We start from the raw sequence: 25,150 nt of genomic DNA, 5'->3' as shown, positions 1-25,150 counted from the left end.
CTAGAACCCTCAGTTTGTTTTTCAGAGTCCATCGTCTCTCATGGTTCTTCTCCCCCTCCGATTTCCCCCCCTTCATTCTTCCCCTCCTGCTACATTCTTCTTCTTCTTTTTTTCTTTCTTAACATATATTGCATTATTTGTTTCAGAGGTACAGATCTGAGATTCAACAGTCTTGCACAGTTCACAGCGCTTACCAGAACACATACCCTCCCCAGTGTCCATCACCCAGTCACCCCATCCCTCCCACCCCACCCCCCACTCCAGCAACCCTCAGTTTGTTTCCTGAGATTAAGAATTCCTCATATCAGTGAGGTCATATGATACATGTCTTTCTCTGTTTGACTTATTTCGCTCAGCATAATACCCTCCAGTTCCATCCACGTCGTTGCAAATGGCAAGATCTTATTCCTTTTGATGGCTGCATAATATTCCATTGTATATATATACCACATCTTCTTTATCCATTCATCTGTTGATGGACATCTTGGCTCTTTCCACAGTTTGGCTATTGTGGACATTGCTGCTATAAACATCGGGGTGCACGTAGCCTTTCGGGTCCCTACTTTTGTATCTTTGGGGTAAATACCCAGTAGTCCAGCAGGGCTAATATTATTAATACTACATGGAAAATGTTTTCAGCAAATAATTTGCTTAAGAAAGAAAAAAAGAGAGGAAAGAAAGTGTAGTAGTTAAGACCTCTCCTTGAAATTATCACCTGATTTAACACTCAAGGAGAGATGGGAAAGAAACAACGCTACCCTATTCTAATTTTAGCATCACCTTTGGACAACTAATTAAAGGGATATTTTGAAAGAGACTTTCTTTATGCACTTACAACAACTTTTCTAAAAGGTTTCTAATAAAACAACTTTTCTAAGTAGGGAGTGTTAATTTTGAGGTCTTGGGTTTTTTGTTTTTTTTTTCTTTTTTTGCACTAATAATCATGATGACAGGCTGGACTGACCACTTAATGAACTTTACCAGAGGGAGAGCACGTATGAGTGGTTCCATTTGTTCAAGTAGATTTGCTCTGTAAAACCAAAACTAGGAGACCTCACATTTTTGCTTTTGGAGGCAGGACTCTAGAATAATTATCAGCAGACTCATTACACAGGATGATGTTTCTAGTTCAAATGTAGGGTATAATTACATCCATTTGACTTCCTAAGAACTGCCTCCTTTTGATAAAAAAAAATATATATATATATTGACCTTGGATCCTTACTTTGGAGTGGGAAACTACGGTAATTCACAGTTGCATTTGAAATTGGAACGCTTAATTGTTTACTGGCTGTTCATAATGATAAGAATAAACCTAAATTCAAATAAAAAATACTCCAGAAAAACTAGAATTTTCAGCCCGCCAAACATGTAGCCATAAATGTTGATTGACAGTAATTTCTGTATTACCAGTCCTATCTCTGAAGCAAATCAGGCTTGTGATTCCCATCCTATATCCTTTTGTCATTGTTCAGCTTCTGTGAAATAAAATGTCAACAACATGTCCTCATGTCATGGGTTATTTTTGTTTGTATTTTTGTAATGTTTAAAGACAGAAACCCCAAATGATAGATATTACTCTCTACTGTACATGTGAGGTCACGACAAACCACAAGATGGCTAAACACTCTTCACGCTGGGCATGCACTACTTTATAAACACATCACCTGCCTTACTCCTTAATTGGGATGTAAACCTTATTATCGAGGCATCTCTTTCATTATCTACTACCAGGCTATAAACCATGACTTGGCTCCTTTTTTATGATTTCAATATAGGTCTTGAAATTTTCCTAATATACCTTCTATATATTAAATTGCGTCTGCATAAATTCAAGTCATGTTTGCCTTTCCTGCAGTGGGTTGCTGCCAGTGTGTGCAGCAGCGAGAGACTATTGTCTATGTTTTTTGGTCTTTGTATAGTGTGGCTCTATACAATTCTGATCTGGTCGATAGCAATACTTGCTAGGGGGCCTACAGCAGAACACTTTATAATCAATGTCTGTATATATATATATATATACCATGGCAATATGATTTGTGCTTTCAAATTGTAAGACAGTAATGAAGAAAATTCTAAAACTTTTTTGGGTGCTTTTGTTATACCCAAGGACGTGTTTTGCATCAGATTATATTGTGCACAAAAGTTCCATGTTTTCAGCATTGTACTGGAAGTCCTAGCTAATGCAGTAAGACAAGAAAAAAATATGTATATATACAGATTGGGAAGAAAGAAATAAAACTGTCTTTTTTTTTTTTTTTTTTTTATTAAAGATTTTTATTTATTCATTTGACAGAGAGAGAGTCAGCGAAAGAGGGAACACAAGCAGGGGGAGTGGGAGAGGGAGAAGCAGGCCCCCCGCGGCGCAGGGAGCCCGATGCGGGGCTCGACCCCAGGATCCTGGGATCATGACCTGAGCCGAAGGCAGACGCTTAACGACTGAGCCACCCAGGCGCCCCATAAAACTGTCTTTGTTCACAGATGACATGATTATCTCTGTAGAAATTTGGAAAGAATCACACCAACAAAAATCTCCTGGAACTAGTAAGCCAACAAGGTTGCCGGATACATGCTTAATATGCAAAAGTCAATTGCTTTCCTATATATCAGCAATGAACAATTGGAATTTGATATTAAAAACACAATATTATTTCCACTACCACCAAAAAATGAACTACGTAGGTATAAATCTAACAAAATATTTCTAAGATCTTTATGAGGAAAACTACAAAACTCTGATAAAAAAATCAAAGAAGATCTAAATAGATGGAGAGATATTCAATGTTCATGGATAGGAAGGCTCAGTATCGTTAAGACATCAGTTTTTCTCAATTTGATCTATAGGTTCAACACAATCCTAATAGAAATCCCAGCAAGTTACTTTGTGGATATTGACATAAAGTTTATATGGAGAGTTAAAAGATCCAGAATAGCCAATGCAACATTTAAAGAGAAGAACAGAGTTGGAGGACTGGTGCTACCCAACTTCAAGACTTACTCTAAAGCTGCAGGAATCAAGACAGTGTGGTATTGGTGAAGAATAGACAAAATAGATCAATGGGACAGAATAGAGAGCTCAGAAACAGACCCACATAAATGTAGTTAACTGGTCTTTAACAAAGGAACAAAAGTAATTCAATGGAGAAATGATAGGCGTTTCAACAAGTTATGCTGGAACAGCAGGACATCCACATGCAAAAAAAAAAAAAAAAAAGACTCTAAATGGATCAAAAATCTAAATGTAAAAACAAAACTGTAAAACTTTTTAAAAGATAATATTAGATAAATTGTTAGGTGACCTAACGTTTGGCAATGCCTTTTTAATACAACACTAAAAACACAATCCATGAAAGAAAGAATTGATAAGCTGGACTTCATTAAAGTTAAAAATGACTGTTCTGTGAAAGACACTGTTAGGAGAATGAAATGATGAGCTGCAGATAAGGAGAAAATATTGGCAAAAAAACACATCTGATAAAGGACTGTTAGCTAAAATGTGCAATGAACTCTTAGTACTCAGCAATAGGAAAACAAACAACCCACTTTAAAAAATGATGAAAATATCTAGACACCTCACCAAAGAAGATACACAAATGGAAAATAAATAAGCATATGAAAAGATGCTCCACATTATAGGTCATCTAGGAAATGTGAGTTAAGACAAAAATGAAATACCACTGCAAACTTATTAGAATGTCTGAAATCCAAAACACTTACAACACTAACTACTGGCTAATGGATGTGGATCGACAGGAACTCTTGGTTAATTGCTGGTGGGGATGCAAAATGGTGCAGCCACTTTGGAAGACAGTTTGGTGGTATTTTACAAAGCTAAACATAGTCTTACCATACGATCTACGAATCACACTCCTTGGTATTTACCCAACTGAGTTGAAAACTTATGTCCACACATAATGTGGATACAAATGTTTATAGCAGCTTTATTCATAATTGCAAAAACTGTCAGCAACCAAGATGCCCTCTAATAGGTGAGTAGATAAATAAGCTATAGTACGTTCCTATGATGGACCAATATTCACTGATATAGGAAATGAGCTATCAAGCCATGAAAAGACAAAGACGACCCTTAAATATATATTCTTGAATGAAAGAAACTGAAACGATTACAACCTGAACAGTTTACGTACTGTATGATTCTAACTGTACAGCATTCTGGGAAAGGTAAATCTACAGAGACAGTAAAAAGAGCAGTGGGTGTCAGGGGTTAGGGAGGGAGGAAGGGAGAAATAGTGGAGCATGGGATTTCTAGGGCAATTAGACAGCTCTGTATGATACTATGCTGGTGGATACGTGGTGTTATGAGTTTCTTAAAACCCATAGAGTGTACAACACAGAGCGAACACCAACATACATTTACAGACTTTAGTTAATAATGAAGTATCAATATTGGCTCATCAGTTTTAACAAATTTACTACAGTAACGCAAGATGTTAATAAAGGGGAAACTGTGCGTTGGGGAGGAAAGAGGGTACAATGGGGCTCTCAGGATTTTCTGCTAAATTTTTCTGTAAACCTAAAAACTGCTCTAAACAATAAAGCCGACTGATATTTTTCAAAAGGTCTGTATTTGAAAACGGCTGCATTATTATCTCTTGCAATTAATTAGTTTGTGTAAATTTATGGAAATGAAACTAGTAATGCCATTTAACAGGATCACATTTTTTTTTTCCTTAACCAGCCAGAATTTATACATATATGCTCGAGAAATCCAGACTTGTTTCACAACCTGTTGGCCAGAGCAATTTTCTCATTTTCTACTTGTTGATGGATGGGTTATCTGCTGAAGAAAAATACGGACTTCACCTTAATAATTCATGTGCGCACCGGTAAGTGACTGCATATTTTCTATGCAGTAATTCTGTCCTCAAGTTGTGATGGCATTTTAGCAGTCTTAAATTTTCTTCTTATTTTTCAGAGAAGAAGTGGTGAGTCAAAGAGAATAATTGGGCACTGTTAGGTTACAACCTTTGGGGTAACAGGACTGTAACAGTTTAATTGAATGTTGAGGTGTGCACATGTATTTGTGTGTTTGTATTAAGTTATGTTTTTGTTTTCCTAGTTTTCAGATCAGATTTAAATAATTAGTGTATGTATGAACTTTTATATTCCTTTGGGTATTTTGGATATAACATTAGTTATGCATTCCTAATCTTTGGTAGTCTTTTGAAATAATGGGAAATATTATTTGGCAATCATTATTCATTAGTAACAGATGAAATTGCATGATGGATGAAGACAAACCACACACATAAACTGGAGAGCTGATTTTCTGCACCGGAGGCAGAAAGCATTTGCTAGAAGGCAGACTCATTGGTCATGGGATGGGATAGGGGTGAGGGAGACGTAAAGGTAGGGAGCTGAGGGATGTCTTCACATTGTGCGCATTTCCACCACCTGCCTGATCCGAGGCGTCTCCCCATGAAGATTGGTCCAGATTTGGATCAGGATGAGAAGGAAACAGTGAGGAGGGTAAGCCCCATTCAGGAGAGAAGCAGGTGGGAGAAAGGAGCAAGAGAGCTCACTGGTAAATCCATGGCTGGGCAGACGCACTGGGCTCAAAGCGATAGGAATTTATTTCAGATACCTGTTACCACCTGATTAGTAGTTTATTGGGTGTTTGTTATTGGATTCAAGAAGAATGGTGTGTGTTTTCATAATTGTTGAGAAATCTTGTGAGAAGAGTTAAAGAATGCTTGGAGAGGAAGGGCATGGCCTGAGGACTCCTCTTGAGGGTGAAGGTAGAGAAGTCTACGGGGCAGATGCCAGTGTGAGAGCTGAGGGACTTTTGGGGGGCGATGGGGTCTCAAGGGCGCTGAGCTCCTGGGTTGGAGAGGCATGGGGTTAGAGAGGCATGGGGCAGCCTTTACCGTGGCGGCTGCCGTGAGGTGTTCCTGACGGTGGGGCACAGGGGCCAGGCAAAGGGATGAATTGTCCCTATTCCAACTCCCGCTGACAATATTAACCACTCTCATTCCATTTCTTTGAAGATATGAGATCCAGGAGTAGAGGTACAATGTGTCATGTTGAAAGGGGAAGAGTAGTCAAGAGGTTAAGAAGAACTCATCAAAATTGTGTTTTATTTATTTATTTATTTTATTTATTTATTTGAGAGAGAGAGAGTGAAAGAGAACATGAGAGGGAGGAGGGTCAGAGGGAGAAGCAGACTCCCCACTGAGCAGGGAGCCCGACGCGGGACTCAATCCCAGGACTCCAGGATCATGACCCGAGCTGAAGGCAGCCGCCCAACCAACTGAGCCACCCAGGCGCCCAAAATTGTGTTTTATTTAAAGTGAAAGACTTTGGTGGTTTACTGTGCTCCCAAACAACAGAAATTCCGAAGATAAAGAAAACACTAGTATTAGAGCATGGGAGCTCAGGTAAAAGTCGTAAAAAAAGAAAAGAAAAAATGGGAATATTAAGTTCCTAGGGCACTAGAAATGTTTTTATCAAATCCCCTCATTTCGTAAAGGAGGAAATCAAACCTAGAACCATAAAGAAGCTTGCGCCAAAGGGAATATGGGCCATAACAGCCGTGCTAAAAGCCCATTCCCTGGAATTAGCTTTTGTTTTGCCACATTGAGCATCTCCAATGGGAGACATTCTCCCTGGGAAGAAAAGCATCAGATTGGAAACCCCGGGTCAGGTGTTCAGGAGTAGGCGCACGAGAAAAAAGTCCCATGGATTTCTGTGTTCCGAATCTTGCTTAAAAGTAAAAACTCAACGTTGATAGCAGATAATTGGTTTGGGGGGTGCATCTATGTGTATTTGCCCATGTGCACTTGGCATTTCCGACATAGACCACTGAAGAGTAAAGGACCATAATCTAATCTACCATGCAAAGAAAACGTTTAACTTCTGGGTTTGAGGTTTGGACCCGTCTCTCCAAGTGTGTGAGTGTGGGGGAGAAAACAAGCTTTTCTTTATTGAGGTCCAGTTCCAGCATTCATCTCTCTTTGCTAAAGAGAGTTTGGAATCACTCAGGCTATTTAGAAAGTCAAACAGCCAGGGGTTGCTTTGTGAGAAGCTCCAACAGGAAAGAACTCAGCAAAATCATGAATCATTCAATTCCCTTGAACAAAGAGGTTGTTTTATTAAAATGTATTATAAATATCTAATGGGAACAAAACAACATTCCTCAATAAAAATACATACCACAACCCCAGATTCATAAAAATATCAATCAGAACATTTGTACAATGAGAATTCCACAGGCATAATGTTTTTTGACAATAAAACAAGCTGTTTTGCAAGTTATAGTGCATTATATAGCATACTATTTTTGTGGTTTGTGCTGTGTGGGTCTTCTCACTTTTTACAGTGTGCTGGCAAGTATTTGTCTGATATATGAGTTGAGGTTGGGGTCTAATCTTTATCTGGTAATGATGTGCCTTAAGGACCATAATTTTTAAAATTGTTTGGCTTGTTTGCAGTCAGCAGTATAAATCTCAACTTGCTAACTTTCTAACTTTTCACGAATCAGTGGCCCTTCCAGGTTCCTCCTAAAAATCAGCACTCGATAGGTCTGGGAAAAATCACTATGTGGACACATACTGTTGTGAAGAGTACTGTTGCTACCATCACATCTACTTATCTGATTTTCTTTAAAAAGGCACCTATGTATCTATTAAGTACACCATCTGAATATGCCTTTGCTTTTTCAATGCTCATTCCACAGTGCAACTTGTACTGAAATGTTGATGAGGTATGTTTAGTCTTAAGGCAAATGCTACAAAGAATTGCAAGCCTGCTTCCTCCAAATGCACCTTTTTTCCTCTTCATTATTAACAACCCATTACCTGCATGAAACATGAAAAACACATGGAACAGTAACTGGGAGCTGGAGACCTACTCAGTATCCACCCTCTGTTCTTATATAATTGAATTCCAAGGAGAAGGAAACATTGCTGGAGCTGATGCTTTAGAATTAAAGCTACGGAAGTGGTTTTTTTTTTTTTTTTTTTTTAAACTTTGACTCCGTTTTTGGAACTAAAAGTTTTCGGAGTCTCACATGAAAATTTATGGAGGTTTATTTCAGTGTTAAATGCACCTAAAAATACTTTCCTGCTTGTAAAATTGGAAGGATACCTAGAACAAGCAGATAGCACTCTTGCTTAAGTATGGAACATAAATGGTACAGACATGAGTTCCTATAGCTGATCTGCATGAAAACAATATTTATAACACTTTGCATAAGGATCTTTCTGTACAGATTGTTAAAACAACAACAACAATGGTGACAAGGAAAACAAGTCTTAACATTTTAAGCAGTGGAAATAAGATTGCGTTCATCAAGAATTCCCACTAGATGGCGCACTCTCCACAGGGTCAGGAGCCCAGGAAAAAAAAAAAAAGCTCCTCACTTAAGGTTTCTTTTTTATTTATGGTTCTTCCTATGATTTACTTCTTCTTTTCCTGGCTGTTTGTTTTTCAAGTTCTATTTCAAATTCCTTTGTACAGAATAAATATAGTCTGTGTTCGTGGGAATTGAGCTTTAATGAAAGTTAGAAATAGTCATTAATTGCTGATCTTCAACCTCATTTAAACAGCTTTTATGGGTTTAGTCCCAGAACAGCTGGACTCTGAAAAGCAAAGAAGTTATTCCTAATCTTCCTCCCTACTGATGAGCGATGGAAATGATTGTGATGCTGCATAGTAACATTTTCAGAAAAGGTCAGATTTTGAATTATAAGCTGAAAGCAAGCAATCGTTGACTCAGAGCGTGTGACCTGTTTCTAACCTTGCGTGTTAGTGAAAGGAAACTCTGACTCATCGAGTATTTGAACTTGTGATTCCTGCCTGGGAGTACACCTGTCGCAGTAGACGCTCTGACAATTAACTCTAAGTGAGAGTTTATTTTTATTTTGCTAAGGATCTATTATGTACATTTGACTTCATCCGAGAAAGTCTCGCATAATTAAAAAATAGTTAAGGGTCAACTTAAATATTATTTGAGGATGAGTCTTCTGGGTTTTGTGATACAATAAAAGATTTATTTGGCCACGTAGTTTAGGCAAGCAAATCTTGAAGGTGCTCCCAAGGCAAAGTTTCCAGATAAGAAGAACCAAAATTGTTTTCTACCGGACTGTATTATTAGTTACATATTTTTTTAAGGATTTTATTTATTTATTTGAGAGAGAGAGTGAACACGCGAGAGAGATAACAAGCAGGGGCAGGGGGAGAGGAAGAAGCAGACTCACCACCTAGCAGGGAGCCCGATGTGGGGCTCGATCTCAAGATCCTGGGATCATGACCTGAGCCGAAGGCAGATGCTTAACGACTGAGCCACCCAAGCGTCCCTATTATTAGTTATCTAAATAATATTCACAGTTGTAGTACATACAGCTTAAGGAGCAGCCCCCGTCAGGTTCTAGACCTTATCCTCGTGTCATCTTCCTTGTCTCTTTGAGTCCTCACCTGTAACTGAGCGGAGGGTGCAGGACCACATCCACATTGGATAGACCGGGCCGTGAAGACAGAGAGGTCAACCAGGTGCCAGATTTGAGTCCAAGTCCTACTGACTTTTAGCTTTAACCCTGTATTGTGTCCACAACAATGTTGCCTATAAATTGACAACCACTGCCTTTGTAACTTTGTGTCAAGGACATTTTTAAGGAAAATGAAAGTGAAAGCACAAGGTCAGTGTTGGTGTACCTTTTTTTTTTTATTTAAAATTAGTTAAACAAAACTAACTTAGGGCATTGTAGACCTTGTCACCTCTACCAGAGAAAACAATTCTGGGTTGCTTCTTTATCAAGTAGCATAATTAAAATTTTAAGCCATAAGAGATGGCATTATCCTAGCTGAAGGTTATAATATTGGAAATATAGAAAGGGTTGGGTCACCTCTGTGAATGGTCAGGCGAATTCCACTTGTGGAAAGCCAACAGCGAGGAGTCAGGGGCAGGGGTTTCTTCCTTCTTTTTATTCTTGAGTGATGTGTACCCAGAAGAGGAGAGAGAGGGGAAAAAAACACGCACACACAGATATCAGGCATGGTACTCTACCTCTTTAGTCTTCAGAACCCTACGGGGAGTTATGAATATTCTAAATTGTTTTTATAATAAGTCTGAAGCACAGAAATGTAACTTAAGGACATTTAGCTGGTAAGTGTAGCAAATGAAAGAGACAGATTCCAAACCCAGGTATGTGTGGCCTCAAATTTGCTGTTCATTAGAACTCTTTGCAAGTGTCGTATACCCCACACTAACACATTTAAGAAAGAAAGAAGAAAAGAAAAAGAGGGAGATTGAGAGGATCGCATAACTCACTGGAAAATAAGAAGTGGTGTTCCCACACGCATAACTAGATCGTCTCTCAGTCTCTGCCTCCCTCTCTCTCTCTCACATCTGTTTTATTTGCATGTGTTTTGGAACATGGAGAAAAATGTGACACACACAGCCCTCACCTTCCATGTTTTAGGAACCCTGGGGAGGAAGCAGGAGTTCCTATTTTCTGTCTCCTAGAGGCCACCTTGGCAGCCCGGCTCAGGTCTCAGGCTGACCCGAGCCCCGGAGTCAAGGGGAAAGGGTGGAGGATAGGAGCTGTTTAACCACAGAGGCGGACAGGGAAGCTGGGCACCAATAAGCAGCCGCACGAAGCCCATGATGCTTCAGCTGCCACGCTGGTCCCCCGCCGCCCAGAGGAGTGTCAGCCCCGGCGTCAGGACACAGGTGTCAGGAACCCGGGCAGCAGGCCCAGCTCTGCCCCCGCTGAGTGACTGTGGTCCAGCTTACCCTGTGGATTTTCTAACTGGCAGTTCCAAATAGCTACCCATATGCAAGACCATTAATTATGCAAACATATTTCGGAAGGCCTGCAAATAAAAACTGTAAGGCATTGCCATATAATTTCTGTTTTATGTGTATTTCCCCCAAAATATTTTTGGGGGTTAAAGGTTAAAACAACACTATGAGGGGCGCCCGGGTGGCTCAGTTGGTTGAGCATCAGACTCTTGGTTTCCACTTGGGTCATGATCTCGTGGTTGAGGGATCAAGCCCCGTGTTGGTGTCTGGGCTCAGTGTGGAGTCTGCTTGAGGTTCTCTCTCTCCCTCTCCCTCTGCCCCTGCCCCCTGCTTGTGCTCACTCTCTAAAATAAAATAAATAAAATCTTAAAAAAAACCAACATTATGATCCACCCAATCCACAATATTATTAAGTAGTTTGTGTATGAGAATTTTGATGTCTGAATATACCTCAAAAGTTCAGATTTCTACTTTAAGTCAGTGATGTGTGTTACATGGTGACATCTGTTGTTTCTGTTGATGGTACCCTTATGGTTACCATTGTGATACTTCCAAAATTAATAAAATCATCACCGACTGAGCACTCTCCACAGATTTTTCTCTTTGTTCCGGATAATTGTGGAAGGTTATAACTGATCTCCCCATGTTGCAGACAGGGTGCCTGAGAGCTGTGGGTACTTGGTTAACCAGCATGGGATGGAGGTGATGTTTGAACTCTGACCTGTTCAGTTCTCCATCACTTATACCAACAGTTTTGAAATTATTCCATACATGAATTTGCATCACAGTTAACATTTCGTGCCTCTACGAGAGTGAGAAAACCATTTGCTAAATTCAACTTTGTAATTCTTTTTTCTTCCTCAGATTTTTGACACTAATAGCATGGTCAAAATTTTGAGGGTGCATTCACACGTATAAACAAACATGCGTACCTCTATGGACAGGCACGAAAACCAACAAGAAACTACTTTTAAGACTGTATTATATGTTCCACTGACATTAAGTCCCAGACACTGTGATCAGTAATTGCTTGTATTATTTCATTTAATTCTTCTAGCAATTCTATGATATAGATATTAATATTGTTCCTTTTTTTTCGATGAGCGCACTGAGCTCTGCAGGACATGTAACTGCCCAGGGCTGAGCGGGAAGGAAATGGGGGCACAGTGATTTCAAACCTGCTGGTCTGTCTCCAGAACCCAAGCGCTCAACCGCTTGCCACTGATCACTGTTTGTCCATTTGGGAAGAGCGATAGCCAGCCTTAGCGCTTAGAAACTGACAGTCTTTTCTGACATATAAACATTAATTTCACTGTCTGCACCCTCATGATTTGAAGAAAACAGATGAAAACATACCTTTTCTCGGCATAACCAGCCTCTTACACTCTTTTCAGAGTTTTGTTTCTGTTCCTTGAAATTCCAGTTGGATCGTGTTCACTTTCCCAGTCACCAGTGCAAAAAGAAGGTATCTTGATCCCCAAATATTCTCACATCTTTGTTCTTTATTTGATTTTTTAAATTTATTTCTGAGAGAGAGAGAGAGGGTGCGCCTGGGGGGTCAGGAGAAAGCAGGGGGGAGAGGGAGAGAGAGAATCCCCAGTGGGCTCCATGCCCAGTGCAGAGTCTGATGCAGGGCTTAATCTCATGACCCTGAGATCATGACCTGAGCCGAAATCAAGAGTTGGATGCTTGACTGACTGAGCCACTCAGGCACCCCTCATCTTTGTTCTTTAAATGCAACACCATGTGCTGACCATTTTGATAACCTTTCTCTTCCCCGGCCAGGCCTGGCCTCTGCCTGTCCTGTCTGCACAGATGCTTATTTGCCTGCCCCTTCAATCTCGCTCTTTACACTCATGTCAGATGAATATTTGGTAAATACCAATTTAACTATGAAACCACCTAGCTCAGAAATATTTCATGAATATTGCTTTTCTGTCATATCAAATAAAGTCTTCTCGATGATAAAAGGAAACAGAGCTGATGAGGCCAAAAGGAATTTGAAGGAAGAGATTGTCAACATGTTCTTTGAGATTCTCTCTACTCATGTCTCAGAGTGGAGTTGAATATCAGTCAAGGGAAAATTTAGTTTTATGCTGAGTGAAGAAATAAACAGTCAGTTGACATTAGATGATTAGTCACCATGTTTATCTTTCAGTTAGAAAAAGGAAATCCACTCTCATATTAGGAGAGTTAAGTGCTCTGTGTCTCACTTTCCTAGTCAGTAAATTAGTTGTAAAAATTTGTAGTATAGAGCTTCAATCGAGTCTTTATAGCCCCCAAATACAAAATGTTCTGAAAACCAAAACTTTATTTATGACTCATGTGTTCGTGGAAAGACTAACAACCTGAACTCATTTGAAGCAGAATCTAAACGTGAATTGATATGAGTGTATTTATAATCTTTATATAGTTCTCATTTGTTGAGAATATTCATATGGCTTTTCCCAGAATTAAAGTATTTGATTAAAGCATACTGCCAACCTTGCTGGGAATATAAACACTGCATTAACTTACAAAAGGAAAAAAATGTGAATAGTAGAACATACTCGTGTCCAGAAGTTTAGGATAAAGAGTTGTGGCTGATATCATCTGGTTTGTGCAGGTGTGAACCTATGGCAGTCATTGCTTCTCACTCAAGTGAAGACTCAGCCTCCCCAGAACTAAACACTCACTGGAAAATGGCCTCCCCACCGGCCTTAGTGTCTGACGCCTAGGACCCTCCTTCCCTTCCACGCCCAAGAGCCTCCTTCCCTCTCAGTCTCTCTTTGTCTCCCTCATCTCTGTCTCTCTCCATTTAGAATTATTTCCCCCTTATAAATGACAGTGATTTTATTGCATTCTAAATCATGAAGAACTGGATCAAGATGGCAGACGGGTGTGGGCTTAGAGGACCAGCGCTCCGCCGGTGGTGGTGATGTCCTCTGTAGAGGGAGGCGTGACTCCGGCCGACTGACGAAGCCTGTGGAGAAGGGCCACAGGGCACACTCAAGTGTTTGCTTGGTGTTTCCCTGTTATTTTAGAGGGACTCATTCACAGTTCCATGTGAGAGACCGAGAGAATCTGTTTTCCTTCTTTTCAGACCCACCCATGCGACTAGCAAGCAGCACCCCACACTCAGGTGAGACTCAGGTGAGGGCTGCTTCCCATCCACCATGGCTGCCAGGCTAACACAGTGGGTGTCAGGTCTTCGCTCGCATCCCTGCTCGTCAGCGTCATCTGCTGTTGGCACCTGGCAGTCCCACACTGGCCTTCCTCTGGGTCAGAGGTGGAGTGACCATTTCCATGTGACAGGGAAGCCTGGGTGAGCCGTCCCCACCATCCCCACCCGCGCCTGCTCCAGCCTGGCTTCCTCCCCTTACTGAGTCAGTGACCACGCCACATAAAGAGCTCTCTTAGCAGCGCTTTCCACATGCTCCCTCCCCAGTGGTCTTCCAGTCTCCCTTTGTAGTTCACAGGATGCATTGGACAGACACAGCCCGGCGGAAGATAAGATGCGGTTCCTTGTCCGGCTGATAGAACCGCATTGCTGAAATCAATACACACGAATAACTCTTAGCAAAATCACACGCCGATGTGGCCTCTAAAGTCCAGTCCTGCTCCTGCTGACATTTAGGGGGATTGTGTCCTCTCAATGGGGTGACTGTGTTTTGTGCTTGGTAAATATTCAATGATAAAGGCATGTGAGCTGCTGCAAGCACCCAGCTTCTACCGGACGCCCCTCTCCCTGCCTCGGTAGTTTGGGGGAATCGTGCAGGCTGTCTGTGCTCCCCATGCTCTCCTGTGAAGGGGGCCAGCCTCAGCGCAGTGGTGCATGTGGTCCTTTGGGGGGGCTCCTCTGGGAGCCCGCAGAGCAGGGCGCGGGACGGACCGGACGGACCCGTTACATTGTTACTGTCATTATAGAAGGCTCTTTTCCACCGAGGCCATGTGTGAGTAACTGAAGTAGTCATTGCTTTGCAAGAGATTATGAGTTGGCATGAGAGCTTTAGCTCCCCTAGAAGAACTGGGACCTTGGGAAGTCTTCCCCCGTGTGTGTGACCTGAATTTCTGTCGTGCGTCAAGTCCTTCACTCTGACATATTGCAGTTGTGAAATTTAGTTGCATCTTTTGATGACAATCAGCACAGCCTTTTGAAGAAGCGAGGGTGACGGAGAGCAGGTGTGTGGGGGGGTGGGCGCGGGGGCCTGGCCTTCCCATCAGCCACAGGCGGGGCTGCTCAGCTGCCCCCCCCTTACAGGCAGGCTAGCAGAGCGGGTCCTCTTACAACCTAAGGCAGAAACCGAACGCTGCAAAACTTCCTGTTTCACATTTTCCCTAGGGCAGAAAATCAATTTGAATGCTTCAAATGCTTTGTCATTCTGTATCGGCTGGAGTCAGAAAAAAGATTTTCTCCAAGCCAAAAGACCTGCATTTATTTAATCACAAGAGGTGATGACCTCAGTAAGATTTGGGAATGCGTGCTTTGTTAGCGGTCAGGTGTCTCCTCCAGTGGATTGCGTGACGGTCAGAGCAGACATGCACTGTGCCTACGACAGGGCGGGTTTGAAACGGATAATGTGATGTGGATATTTACGCAGACCCTTGTGATAAAACGTGTGTATAATGCGTGTGCACACAAATCGAAAATTACATCCCGTGCAGTGACGGGAAGGGGCTCTTGTTCCTGTGGATCCCCCGCCGAATCAGCAAGCATGTGGGAAGGACAATTAGAACCATACTACCCAGCACCTGTGTGTGCTGAGCACTTGACACATGTCATCTCACTCATCCCACAGCTCAGCCTGACACAAGGCAACATTGACGGAATCACCCAGTGTCACGTGGCTTTGCCCAGGCCTCTCTTAAATACATCACATCTCTGCCTTTCAAACCCTGATCTCCAAATAACAGGTGAAAGATTTCAGGCAAGTGTTGGAAAAAGGGCCACGAAATGCTCGCAGCCGCCAGAGAAGTGTCTTCTGACATATCAAGAGAGGCCGGAGCCCCCAAGGGCGCCGATGACAGTTGTCCATCTTCCTGGTATGAGTGAGGTATGGTGAGGGTGGACAGGAGGCAGAAGCCTGACCTCTGGCCGGTCCCTCTGCCCCGGCCCCCAAAGGCCCCTCTCCTACCCACTCCTCTGCACCCACCCACCCTCTCCCCTCTGTCTCCTCTTCCTCCACCCCCTCTCCACCTACCCCAGCCGCACTCCACCCACCCTGCCCCTCTCTCCCCACCATGACCCCAAACCTCCCCACTTTCACTTCCCCTTCTTGCTGCAAGCTTTCTGCTCACACACTTTCCTTCTCCCTCTGCCCTCTTAATCCCTGCTTTCTTGCAGATTCAGAATTTTCAGGATTCAGGCCAAGCATGCTGGGCCTCGTTGTTTTTTGCTGGTTTGGGGAATCTGCCACAGCAGGACTGTCTGTGAGCCTCACCGTGAATGGACATGCAGAGCCTTGATATTTTACAGGAATTACTCCCAAGCCAGATCTTTCCCGGCCTGCACGTGTAGACTGATTTTGGAACCGAGGTGTGGGCCGTGACATGTGAGCTGTCACGTGGCGGCTTGTTCGCTTTGTTCTGACTGTGGCGACTTTTCCGGGTGAGCTCTTGGCTACAGGAGGCCTCCCCGCGGACCCTCCAGGAGAGCACAGCGACGGCACCTTCTTCTTCGGCTAGCGGTCACAGCCTCGGTTGTCTTGCAGGAATTGGCCTGTTAAAACATGTGGGTCCTGGTACTAACACATAAAGCAAGTGCCTATGAGAGGGACATTTCCGTGGCCCCCTAAACACTGGGATACCTACCAGAGATCTCTAACTGGACATGTCCCAGTCTGGGGTCCTGGGAAGCAACCCCCACACAAACCTGCAGCATCTCCCCTTCGCCTCCCCAGCAACCCCAGCCTTCCACGCCCCTGACCAAGCTCCCTGAGCCTCCTGGACGCCTTTCGTCCCCAGTGCCGGGTGACCCCTCAGGCTGGCACGGCTGCCGCCCAGGGTAGTCAGTCCGCTACCTCACAACGTCTCCAGTTCGGTGCACCCGACCACAGCTCCCACAGCGCCTCACAGTCTGATCTGTGGGGTCCGGCTGGGGAGACTGATGCAGCCAACATTCTATCCAGATCAAGCTTTTAGGTATAAAAACCTAGAGGTTATGGGGTATATTTCAACATATGCTTTGACTCGGCACCTCTAAATGAATAGTGGCAGGCAGCAGAAACGCTTGCTTCCTCCAGGATTCTGTAAGAAGGTTCTAGCTGACGGAGTTCAGTAACAGCAAGACCTCAGTGTCAGAACAGATAAAACCAGCCAAGTCCGAAAATAAACACCCCAAGAGCAGTGCTGGAAAGCCCCAGGTTGTGGCAAATGAACCCAAACAAGGAGAGGCATGACATCACTCTGAAAATGTTTATCTTAAGCACAAGCAGGGTTTTGGGGATAAGGATGCATACAGTCCAGAGTCAACCCTATTCTGTGCTGAGAATTTTTCAGCTTACCAGTGATTGAGACAAGCATCTGCGCCCTCTTGGACCTTAAATTCCCACAGAGGGACACACGAGGAACAGTGGGTGCCGTGAACGAGGAAATTCAAGAGCGTGCCAGGGTGCTCAGTGCTGTGGAAGGAAGCAAGCAGGGCGTGCGAACAGGGACCAGGAGTGCGGAGTCTGGGGCTCGGGTGGAAGTTCTGGGTGGCGGGGGCTTACAGAGACGGCAGACGTGAGCAAACTCTTAATGACGTAAGGGAGTTACCCAAGGTGGAATCGGAAGAAGAACGTTCCAGAAGGAAGAGGGAACAGGTAGAGCAAACCGAGGATGGGAAGCTGCAGAGAGCTCAAGGAGCAGCGTGGAGCCCTCCGTGGCGGAGTGGGGAGCCCACAGAGGACGAGGAGGGAGGTCAGCGCCCACAGGGAGCAGATCAGACAGGCCTTGGGGGCTGTCAGTGGGTTGCTACCCTCAGGGAAGCCAGGAAAATCTTCAGGCTCGCTGAAGAGAGCTTCAAAGAACCGCTCTGCTGTTGCACTGAGGACTGGTCACTGATGGGGACAAAGGCAGCTCTGTGAGGACATGTGTCCTCACCTCAGCGAGATGCGGCCTGGGTGCGCGTCAGTGGGCTGTCTTGGGCGACGTGGCCCAGCGTGTGGCATGCTCCTGATTTCAGCCCTTCTGCCCTGAGTGCGGGTTGGTGGGCTTTGTTCAGCGCCCGAGTCTATTTTAATCCATTTGTCACACCCTGAGGGGTTCAGCTTCACTTTTTCCTGTTCACTCCTCTTGGCAAGTAGGTGATTGCTGGGGTCTGTTGCTCTGAATGTGACCTCTCTTTTCTTGACTCCCGTGTGTCCAACAAGGGGGGTTGACATCCTGGGATCTCCGGACACTGCTCTGCAGAATGAAGAGTTAGCTGAGCATCAACCGCAGGGTCCCCCGAATGCAGGGATGGATGGCGTGGGACGACTGGGGGGCAGCGTTTCCTTCTAGAATGACAGTGGTCATTCCAGACAGTCCCGGCTTTTCTGGGTTACCTTCTAAGGGGTTCGACTCATCTCTGGAACCACTAAGTTCTTGCAGGGCATTTGTTTTCAGGAATAACAATGCAGCAAAGGGAGAGTGGGCTGCAGAGATGCACGGGGTAAGCCATTCACCAGCCCGGGGACGCCCCACAGGTTATAGGGTGTCTCTCCGAACCCTGCCTTTTGCTTACCTGCAGAGGTGGTGCTAATCCTTTTCAGCAGGGGCTGGCGGGAACGGGGCTTGGGTGTATAGAAGGTGACGTACAAGCTTGTGAGTTTCTGATAGCTTTGGGGTGATCATTTCTCTTCTCTCCCCTCCATCTCCCCTGCGTTTGTAAGCGGCATCCCACTCCTCCCAAAACCTGCAGTGTTGTCCTTCACTCTCCTCCCTCCCACCCCCGTCTGTGGGCAAGTCCTGGCCGTGCCGCCTACCTGCACAGCAGACCCAGCTCCCTTTCCCCATCTTCCTACTACAGTCCTGGGCTTGGTGCCCAGCCTCGCCCACCTGAAATTCTTCAAGCCTTCCTTTCGGGCTTCCGAACACCGACCGGCCCTACCACGGTCTACACTCTGCGGTCAGGTGCTCTTTCTAAAGTAGAAGTCAGGTCCTCACTGCACCCTGCTTAAAGCCCCCCAGCAAACAGAGCAGACCTGCATCTCTCGGCCTCGCCCGCGGGCTCTCTAGTCCGGTCCCTGCTGCTGTGGCTGGGCTGTGGCGGCTGCCGTGGCTTGAAGCCCCCACGCAGCCACCGCTCAGATGGCTCATCCCTTGGCCCTCCTTGCCTCCACTCTTGGCAGCGCACGGTCTAGCTCTTGCAAGCTGAAATGGGCGGAGGGGTCCCCACGGCCTCCTGGGCAGAGGAGGGGGAGCCCAGGAGACCCGCCACCCAGAGGCTGCGGGCAGCCGGTCCCAGGAGATTCAAGTCTCCGCTCGTCTTTCCCTCACTCATTCGAAAGGAAGCATTATCTCCTGAGCCCCAGGCCCGGTGCTCTTTTGTGAGGATGCAGGAAAGGACGTGGTCACTACTCGGTAGCCGCTCAAAGTGCTCAAAATCTGGGCCATCAGCTTCTCAGTGACAGTGTAACAAGTGTCCTGAGCATCTGACTGAGGGCCTCAGGAGCAGGCGAGGAGGCCCCGCACCAAGGGCCGTAGGAGCAGGCGAGGAGCCTCCGTGCTGGCTGCAGGGGGCCGGGAAGCAGGAGTTACAAGCCCACAGATGAACTTGAGGAACCCAGGAAGGCGAAGGCGTTGGGAATAGAGAAGCAAAGATACCGGCTGAGTGTAAGGTCCGTGGGGACCAGGCAGGACCCATGGGACAGGTATCTAGAGAGCAGCGACCACACAGAAGCGGAACAGCGAAACAGCAACAATTCCATAAATGAATGCTGATGGCGGGCTTCTTCCAGACGGGTCCCTTCCTTCCCTGAAGAGTACATACTGCACAGTGACTCGTGCTAATGAACTGGTCCGACTCATACTCAGTACACCTTTTGAATTGCTGGTGCTAAATAAGAGAAGCACGTAGCATACGGCAGAAATCAGTCCTTTCAGATTGCAGTTCTGTTTCGGGGAAAGATGCGGTGTTGGGAGCAACGAATACTGAGGTGTGAAATAACCTGGCCGAGTTTCCAGAGTCCTGGTGTGAGAAATTCCCATAAAGAGGCGAGAACTGAGAGCGTGGTCAGACGGAGGAGCTTGACCCGGGGCTCTCAGCCACACACGGGTGTTGGGCAGCATGCTGTCCCCCTGATCGCAGAAGGTGCTCACCAAGTATGGACAATGTCCCAGATGGAGAGTGAACACAGCAACAGGACACTTGGCGAAAATGGGGGTTGTGTCAAAATACCAGTGGTGTTCCTAAGTGAGGATGGAGTTATAATGAGTTATATTTGCATTTTAGCATCTTTTCCCTCTCGTGCCTTCCTTCAGAGAGCAGCAAGACAACACTGTCTGAGTTAGTGATTTCTCACATCCCTTGGGGCCTGCTAAGCCAATGGGTGCCTCCCACTTCCCAGAGATTCTGGGATAATGGGACCAGGGCATGGCCTAGGCACTGAGACTCACTGCCATGGGACTCGGACATGGTCTAACGAAAACCACCGTCTCTGGCGGATCAGATGCTGCACCAACCTTCAGAGGTTCCCCGAGAATCCTAAATCTCCAGCTTGTGGAATTGATTCTCAGATAAGACCTTCTGACCTGGAAATGTATTTACATTTTACAGGATTTTTGAAGGTTTGCAAATTTTCCTCCGAGACAAGGTAAAGTCAGGCAGGGCAAATATTTTGCTGTAAATGAACCTAAAGGATGGCTATGACATTTCTCTGGGGCCCTGGTGGGAACGTGTTGGGCACATCACAGAAACTCAAACCAACCTGAGTCCTCGGGGCTACCCCACAAGGCTGCCTTTCCTGCCATTTCCACCGATAAGGAAGTAAAAAGAATGCAGAGAACGCTGAGCTCTGGAATGTCCGAAGGCAAGACCTCAGTCAGACTCCGAGCCCAGCGAGCTCTCAATGCTATGTTGTCTCTCCCGTCAAGTTCTTTCCACCAGACCCATTTTTCATTGCGGTGGCCAGGACTTGCTCAGGAGGGGCTCTGTCTGAAACAGCCCTGCAAGATTTCTAGAACTTTCTATCCTCCCACGTCTGTCATTTTAGAAAGCCCCACTGTCATCCTCCAGCCCATCTCTTCTCAGCTGTATTCAGTAGCAGGTCTTCCAGAGAGGCATGGTGAGCTTGCCTTCCAGGCTCTCTCCTCTCCCCGGTCTTGGAGAGGAGGAGGGCCAAGGGGACAGGGACAGAGAAGTTGCAGAAGAGAGGAAATGAGGATGTATTCCTGAGGCTTTCAGGAAAGAAGTGAGGACAGCATGGGACCAACCTGGAGGAGAGGAAAGACTCTGAGGGCCAAGAGCAGAAGGGCCCGTCCAAGTGCCAGATGCTTCCTCCTATGTCACGTCAATAACTGCAGTGATGGAGTTATTAACAGCAAGCTATATTATTATATAATTACATCATGTACTATGTTACATATCATCTATATAAATGTTGCATAAAGTGCTATATATTATTTCATACACTATATTATTAAAATACCTAATCCCACATCTTTTATGCCTGAGCCAGCAACGTGGTGTTCATCTAGAAATAGGGTAAGTTTTGCATTTGGATAGGTCACCTTGAGTGGATGTTAACGTGTAAGAAAGACTTGTGATACATATAAAGACTCGAACATGTGAATAATTGAAAGGAAGAATGGAGCAGTTTGTTAGGGAAAAGGAGTGTATGTCGGCAGATGTGTATTTTAAGTTAATGAGAGGGACCATACAAAGAGCAGTGCTGTAAAATAAAATTCATAGAAAGCAAATGGGCCCAAAGCTGCATTTGCTTTTGAGCTTAAATTGCCTAAAATAAAATAAAGAGCAAAGATATATCAGGCAAGCAAATGGTAGCTTTTCATATCAATACTGTATTTTAGACACTTACTAAAAAAAATTGATCATATCTAAAAATAAACTCAAAATGGATTAAAGAACTAAATATGAGACCTGAAACCATAAAAATGCTAGAAGAGAACACAGGCAGTAATCTCTCTCACATCAGCTGTAGCAACATTTTTCTAGATCTGTCTCCTAAGGCAAGGGAAATAAAAGCGAAAATAAACTATTGGGACTACATCAAAATAAAAAGTTTCTGCACAGCGAAGGAAACAATCAACAAAACTAAAAGGCAGCCTACTGAATGGGAGAAGATATTTGCAAATGACATGCCCAATAAAGGGTTAGTATCCAAAATACCTAAAGAACTCATTCAACTCAACACCAAAAAACAAGTAATTCAATTAAAAAATGGGCAGAAGACATGAACAGACATTTCTCCAAAGAAGACATCCAAATGGCCAACAGACACATGAAAAGATGCTCAACATCACTTATCATCAGGGAAATGCAATGAAAAGTACATGAGATATCACTTCACACCTGTCAGAATGGATAAAATCAAAAACACAAGAAACAACAAGTGTTGGGAGGATGTAGAGAAAAAGGAACCCTTGTGCCCTGTTGGTGGGAATGCAAATTGGTGCAGCCACTGTGGAAAATAGTATGGAGGTTCCTCAAAAAGTTAAAAATTGAACTACCCCATAATCCAAGAAGTACACTACTGGGTATTTACCCTAAAAATACAAAAACACCAATTCAAAGGAATACATGTACCTCTTTTCATTGAAGCATTATCTATAATAGCCAAATTACGGAAGCAGCCCAAGTGTCCATGGATAGATGAATGGATAAAAAGTAGTGTGTGTATGTGTATGTATGTATGTATATATATATAAACACACACACAATGGAATACTACTCAGCCGAAAAAGAATGAAATCTTGCCATTTGCAACAACATGGATAGAGCTAGAGAGGATAATGCTAAGTGAGATAAGTCAGTCAAATACTTTATGATTTCACTCATAAGTGGAATTTAAGAAACAAACAAGTGAAGGGAAAAAAAAGAGAGACAAACCAAGAAAGAGACTCTTAACTATAGAGAACAAACTGGTGCTCACAAGAGGGGAGGTGAGTGGGCGGAACGGGGAATAGGGGCTGGAGATTAAAGAGTGCACTTGTCATGATGAAATAAATAAAATGATTAAAAAGATTTATCATATCTTAGGCCATAGAGTAAAGTTGAATAAGTTCCCAAATTAAGAAAATGTATAGAGTATATTCTTTGTACACAATGTATTAGAAAACTAAGGGTAGATCCTTGGTGATAGAAACCAGGGGTATGTATAAACACAAAGGTAGTAACACTAAATGAATAAGAATCCTTCGTACAAATATGAAATTGACTCTAAAAGAAATGAAAAATCAAATGAGATGAATAACCATAGAAGAACCAGGACGATTTCCAAACATGAAAGGAGCCACACACAGGAAATTCCTAAGCATGTACTTCCAAACCGTCAAAGCACAGAAAATTGTTTTAATCGTTGCAAAAATTAAAGAATGAAGAAAATCCCCTGTTCCTTTTTCAGAAAGCAGCATATACAGAAGAAAAACCCCAGATTTCCAGTAAACATACGAAAAAGATGCACATTCTCACAAATAAGTAAGGAAATGCAAATGGAAAGAATACTCAGATACCATTTCAAAATGAGAACATTTGCAACAATAAGAAAAATCGGGTAACGCAAAGAGCTAGCCACTCACTCCTGATGAGAGTTTAAACTAGTAAAACCAATTTGACGAACAATTTGGTAATAGATGGTAAAGTTGGACATGTACATAACGTATCATTGTAGGCTGATGCAACTCTAGAGGGGCTTTTGGCAATATCTGGACACGTTTTTGGTTGTCACACTTTGGGAGGTTGCTACTGGCATCTTCCTAGCAGAGGCAGAGGGTTCAGGAAAACACCCTGGGTTCCGCAGGATGGCCCCACAACAAAGGATTATCAGACCCGACCTGAAATAGCAGTCCCAAGGTCAAGAAACTGTGGCTTAGGTAAACTCACATGTATGTGCATTAAAAAAATAAATAAGAAAGAAAAACTTGTACATGTCTTCCCTGACACATTTCCAAAACTGGCAAATGATTAGAAAAGAAAATAAATTACTGCATTTAAGGAAATGAATAAATTAGTCAGGTGTGGTCATGGTGGAGTATTTTAAAACAATTTAGAAAAATGAACATAACTATATGTAAGAATAGATCTTATACATCTAAAGTTGAGTTAACAAAGCAATTTGCTGAATGATGCAATGTAAGTAATACTTATATAATTTTAAGTAGTAACATTACATATTTTGTAGATGTATACATTTATAATTAGAAAAAGTAGACTGAAAAGATAGGCACAAAATTGATCATGCTTATTTCATCTGATAAGGGAGTAAAATAATGTATTGATGTGGAGATGTTACTTTGTGAAATTTGTTGAAAACAATGATCTGAAGTAAGTATGTCACAACATTGCTTTTTTCACACTGGAGAATGATGCATTGTCTGTCTCTATATTCTTCTTTTAAAACTTTTCTCATTGTCAAAAATTTATAGAAAAATGAAAAATCTAGCATATCTATGCTGGTAACACATCAAAAGATAGGCCAGTATAAGAAAAGCATAGACAGTTATCTGGCTGGTAGATACAGAGGCAGAAATAAAACATTAGCAGATAGAATCTAGCAGTCCATTGAAAGATACTCAATGATCAGTATCAGGAACTTTAATTATTAGTATACATCACATCAGTAAGAAAAAAGAGAAAAATCAATTGGCCATTTTAGAAGGTGCCAAAAGACAGTAACAGTCAACTCCAAATCTGGTTTTTTTGTTTGTTTGTTTTTGTTTTAAAGATTTTACTTACTTATTTGAGAGAGAGAGAGAGCATGTGGGGGGAGGGTGCAGAGGGAGAAGCAGACTCTCTGTCGAGCAGGGAGCCAGACATGGGGCTTGATCCCAGGACCCCAAGATCATGACTTGAGCTAAAGGCAGATGCTTGACCAACGGAGCCACCCAGGTGCTCCTTTGTTTTTGTTTTTAAGGGAATTACTGGGATATACGCCTTGTTGGTATTAACCTGTGGAATATGAGGCTTTTTTAAAAGATTTTATTTATTTATTCCAGAGAGAGAGACTAAAAGTGGGGGGGGTAAGAGCAGAAGGAGAGGGACAAGCAGACTGCGCTGAGCACAGAGCCCAATGCGGGGCTTGATCTCACGAGCCCAAGATCACGACCTGAGCTGAAACCAAGAGCTGGGCACTCAACCGACTGAGTCACCCAGGCGCCCCCTAAATCTGTTTTTTTTTTATAGTAGTGAAAGGAATCTTTCACACGAATACACACACAAAATTATCTGAAGTCTTAAATGGACATCATATTTAGTTGTGAAATAGATTC

General features: G+C 43.6%; 1 protein-coding gene across 2 annotated transcripts in view; it reads left to right on the top strand.

The window, feature by feature from the left end:
• MYO16 (myosin XVI) overlaps positions 1-25,150 on the top strand; it is a 574,777-nt gene that overhangs the window by 318,789 nt on the left and 230,838 nt on the right. For both annotated transcript variants that reach the window (XM_032402627.1, XM_032402626.1), the window contains exon 16: positions 4,700-4,847. In XM_032402627.1, coding sequence (XP_032258518.1) covers positions 4,700-4,847 — 148 coding nt within the window. The remainder of the gene's footprint in view (positions 1-4,699; positions 4,848-25,150) is intronic.

This window comes from Phoca vitulina, unplaced genomic scaffold, assembly GCF_004348235.1.
Source record: "Phoca vitulina isolate PV1807 unplaced genomic scaffold, GSC_HSeal_1.0 scaffold5, whole genome shotgun sequence".
NCBI lineage: Eukaryota > Metazoa > Chordata > Mammalia > Carnivora > Phocidae > Phoca > Phoca vitulina.
Note: the sequence above shows the minus strand (reverse complement) of the source record. Positions and strands in the feature narration are given on the sequence as shown.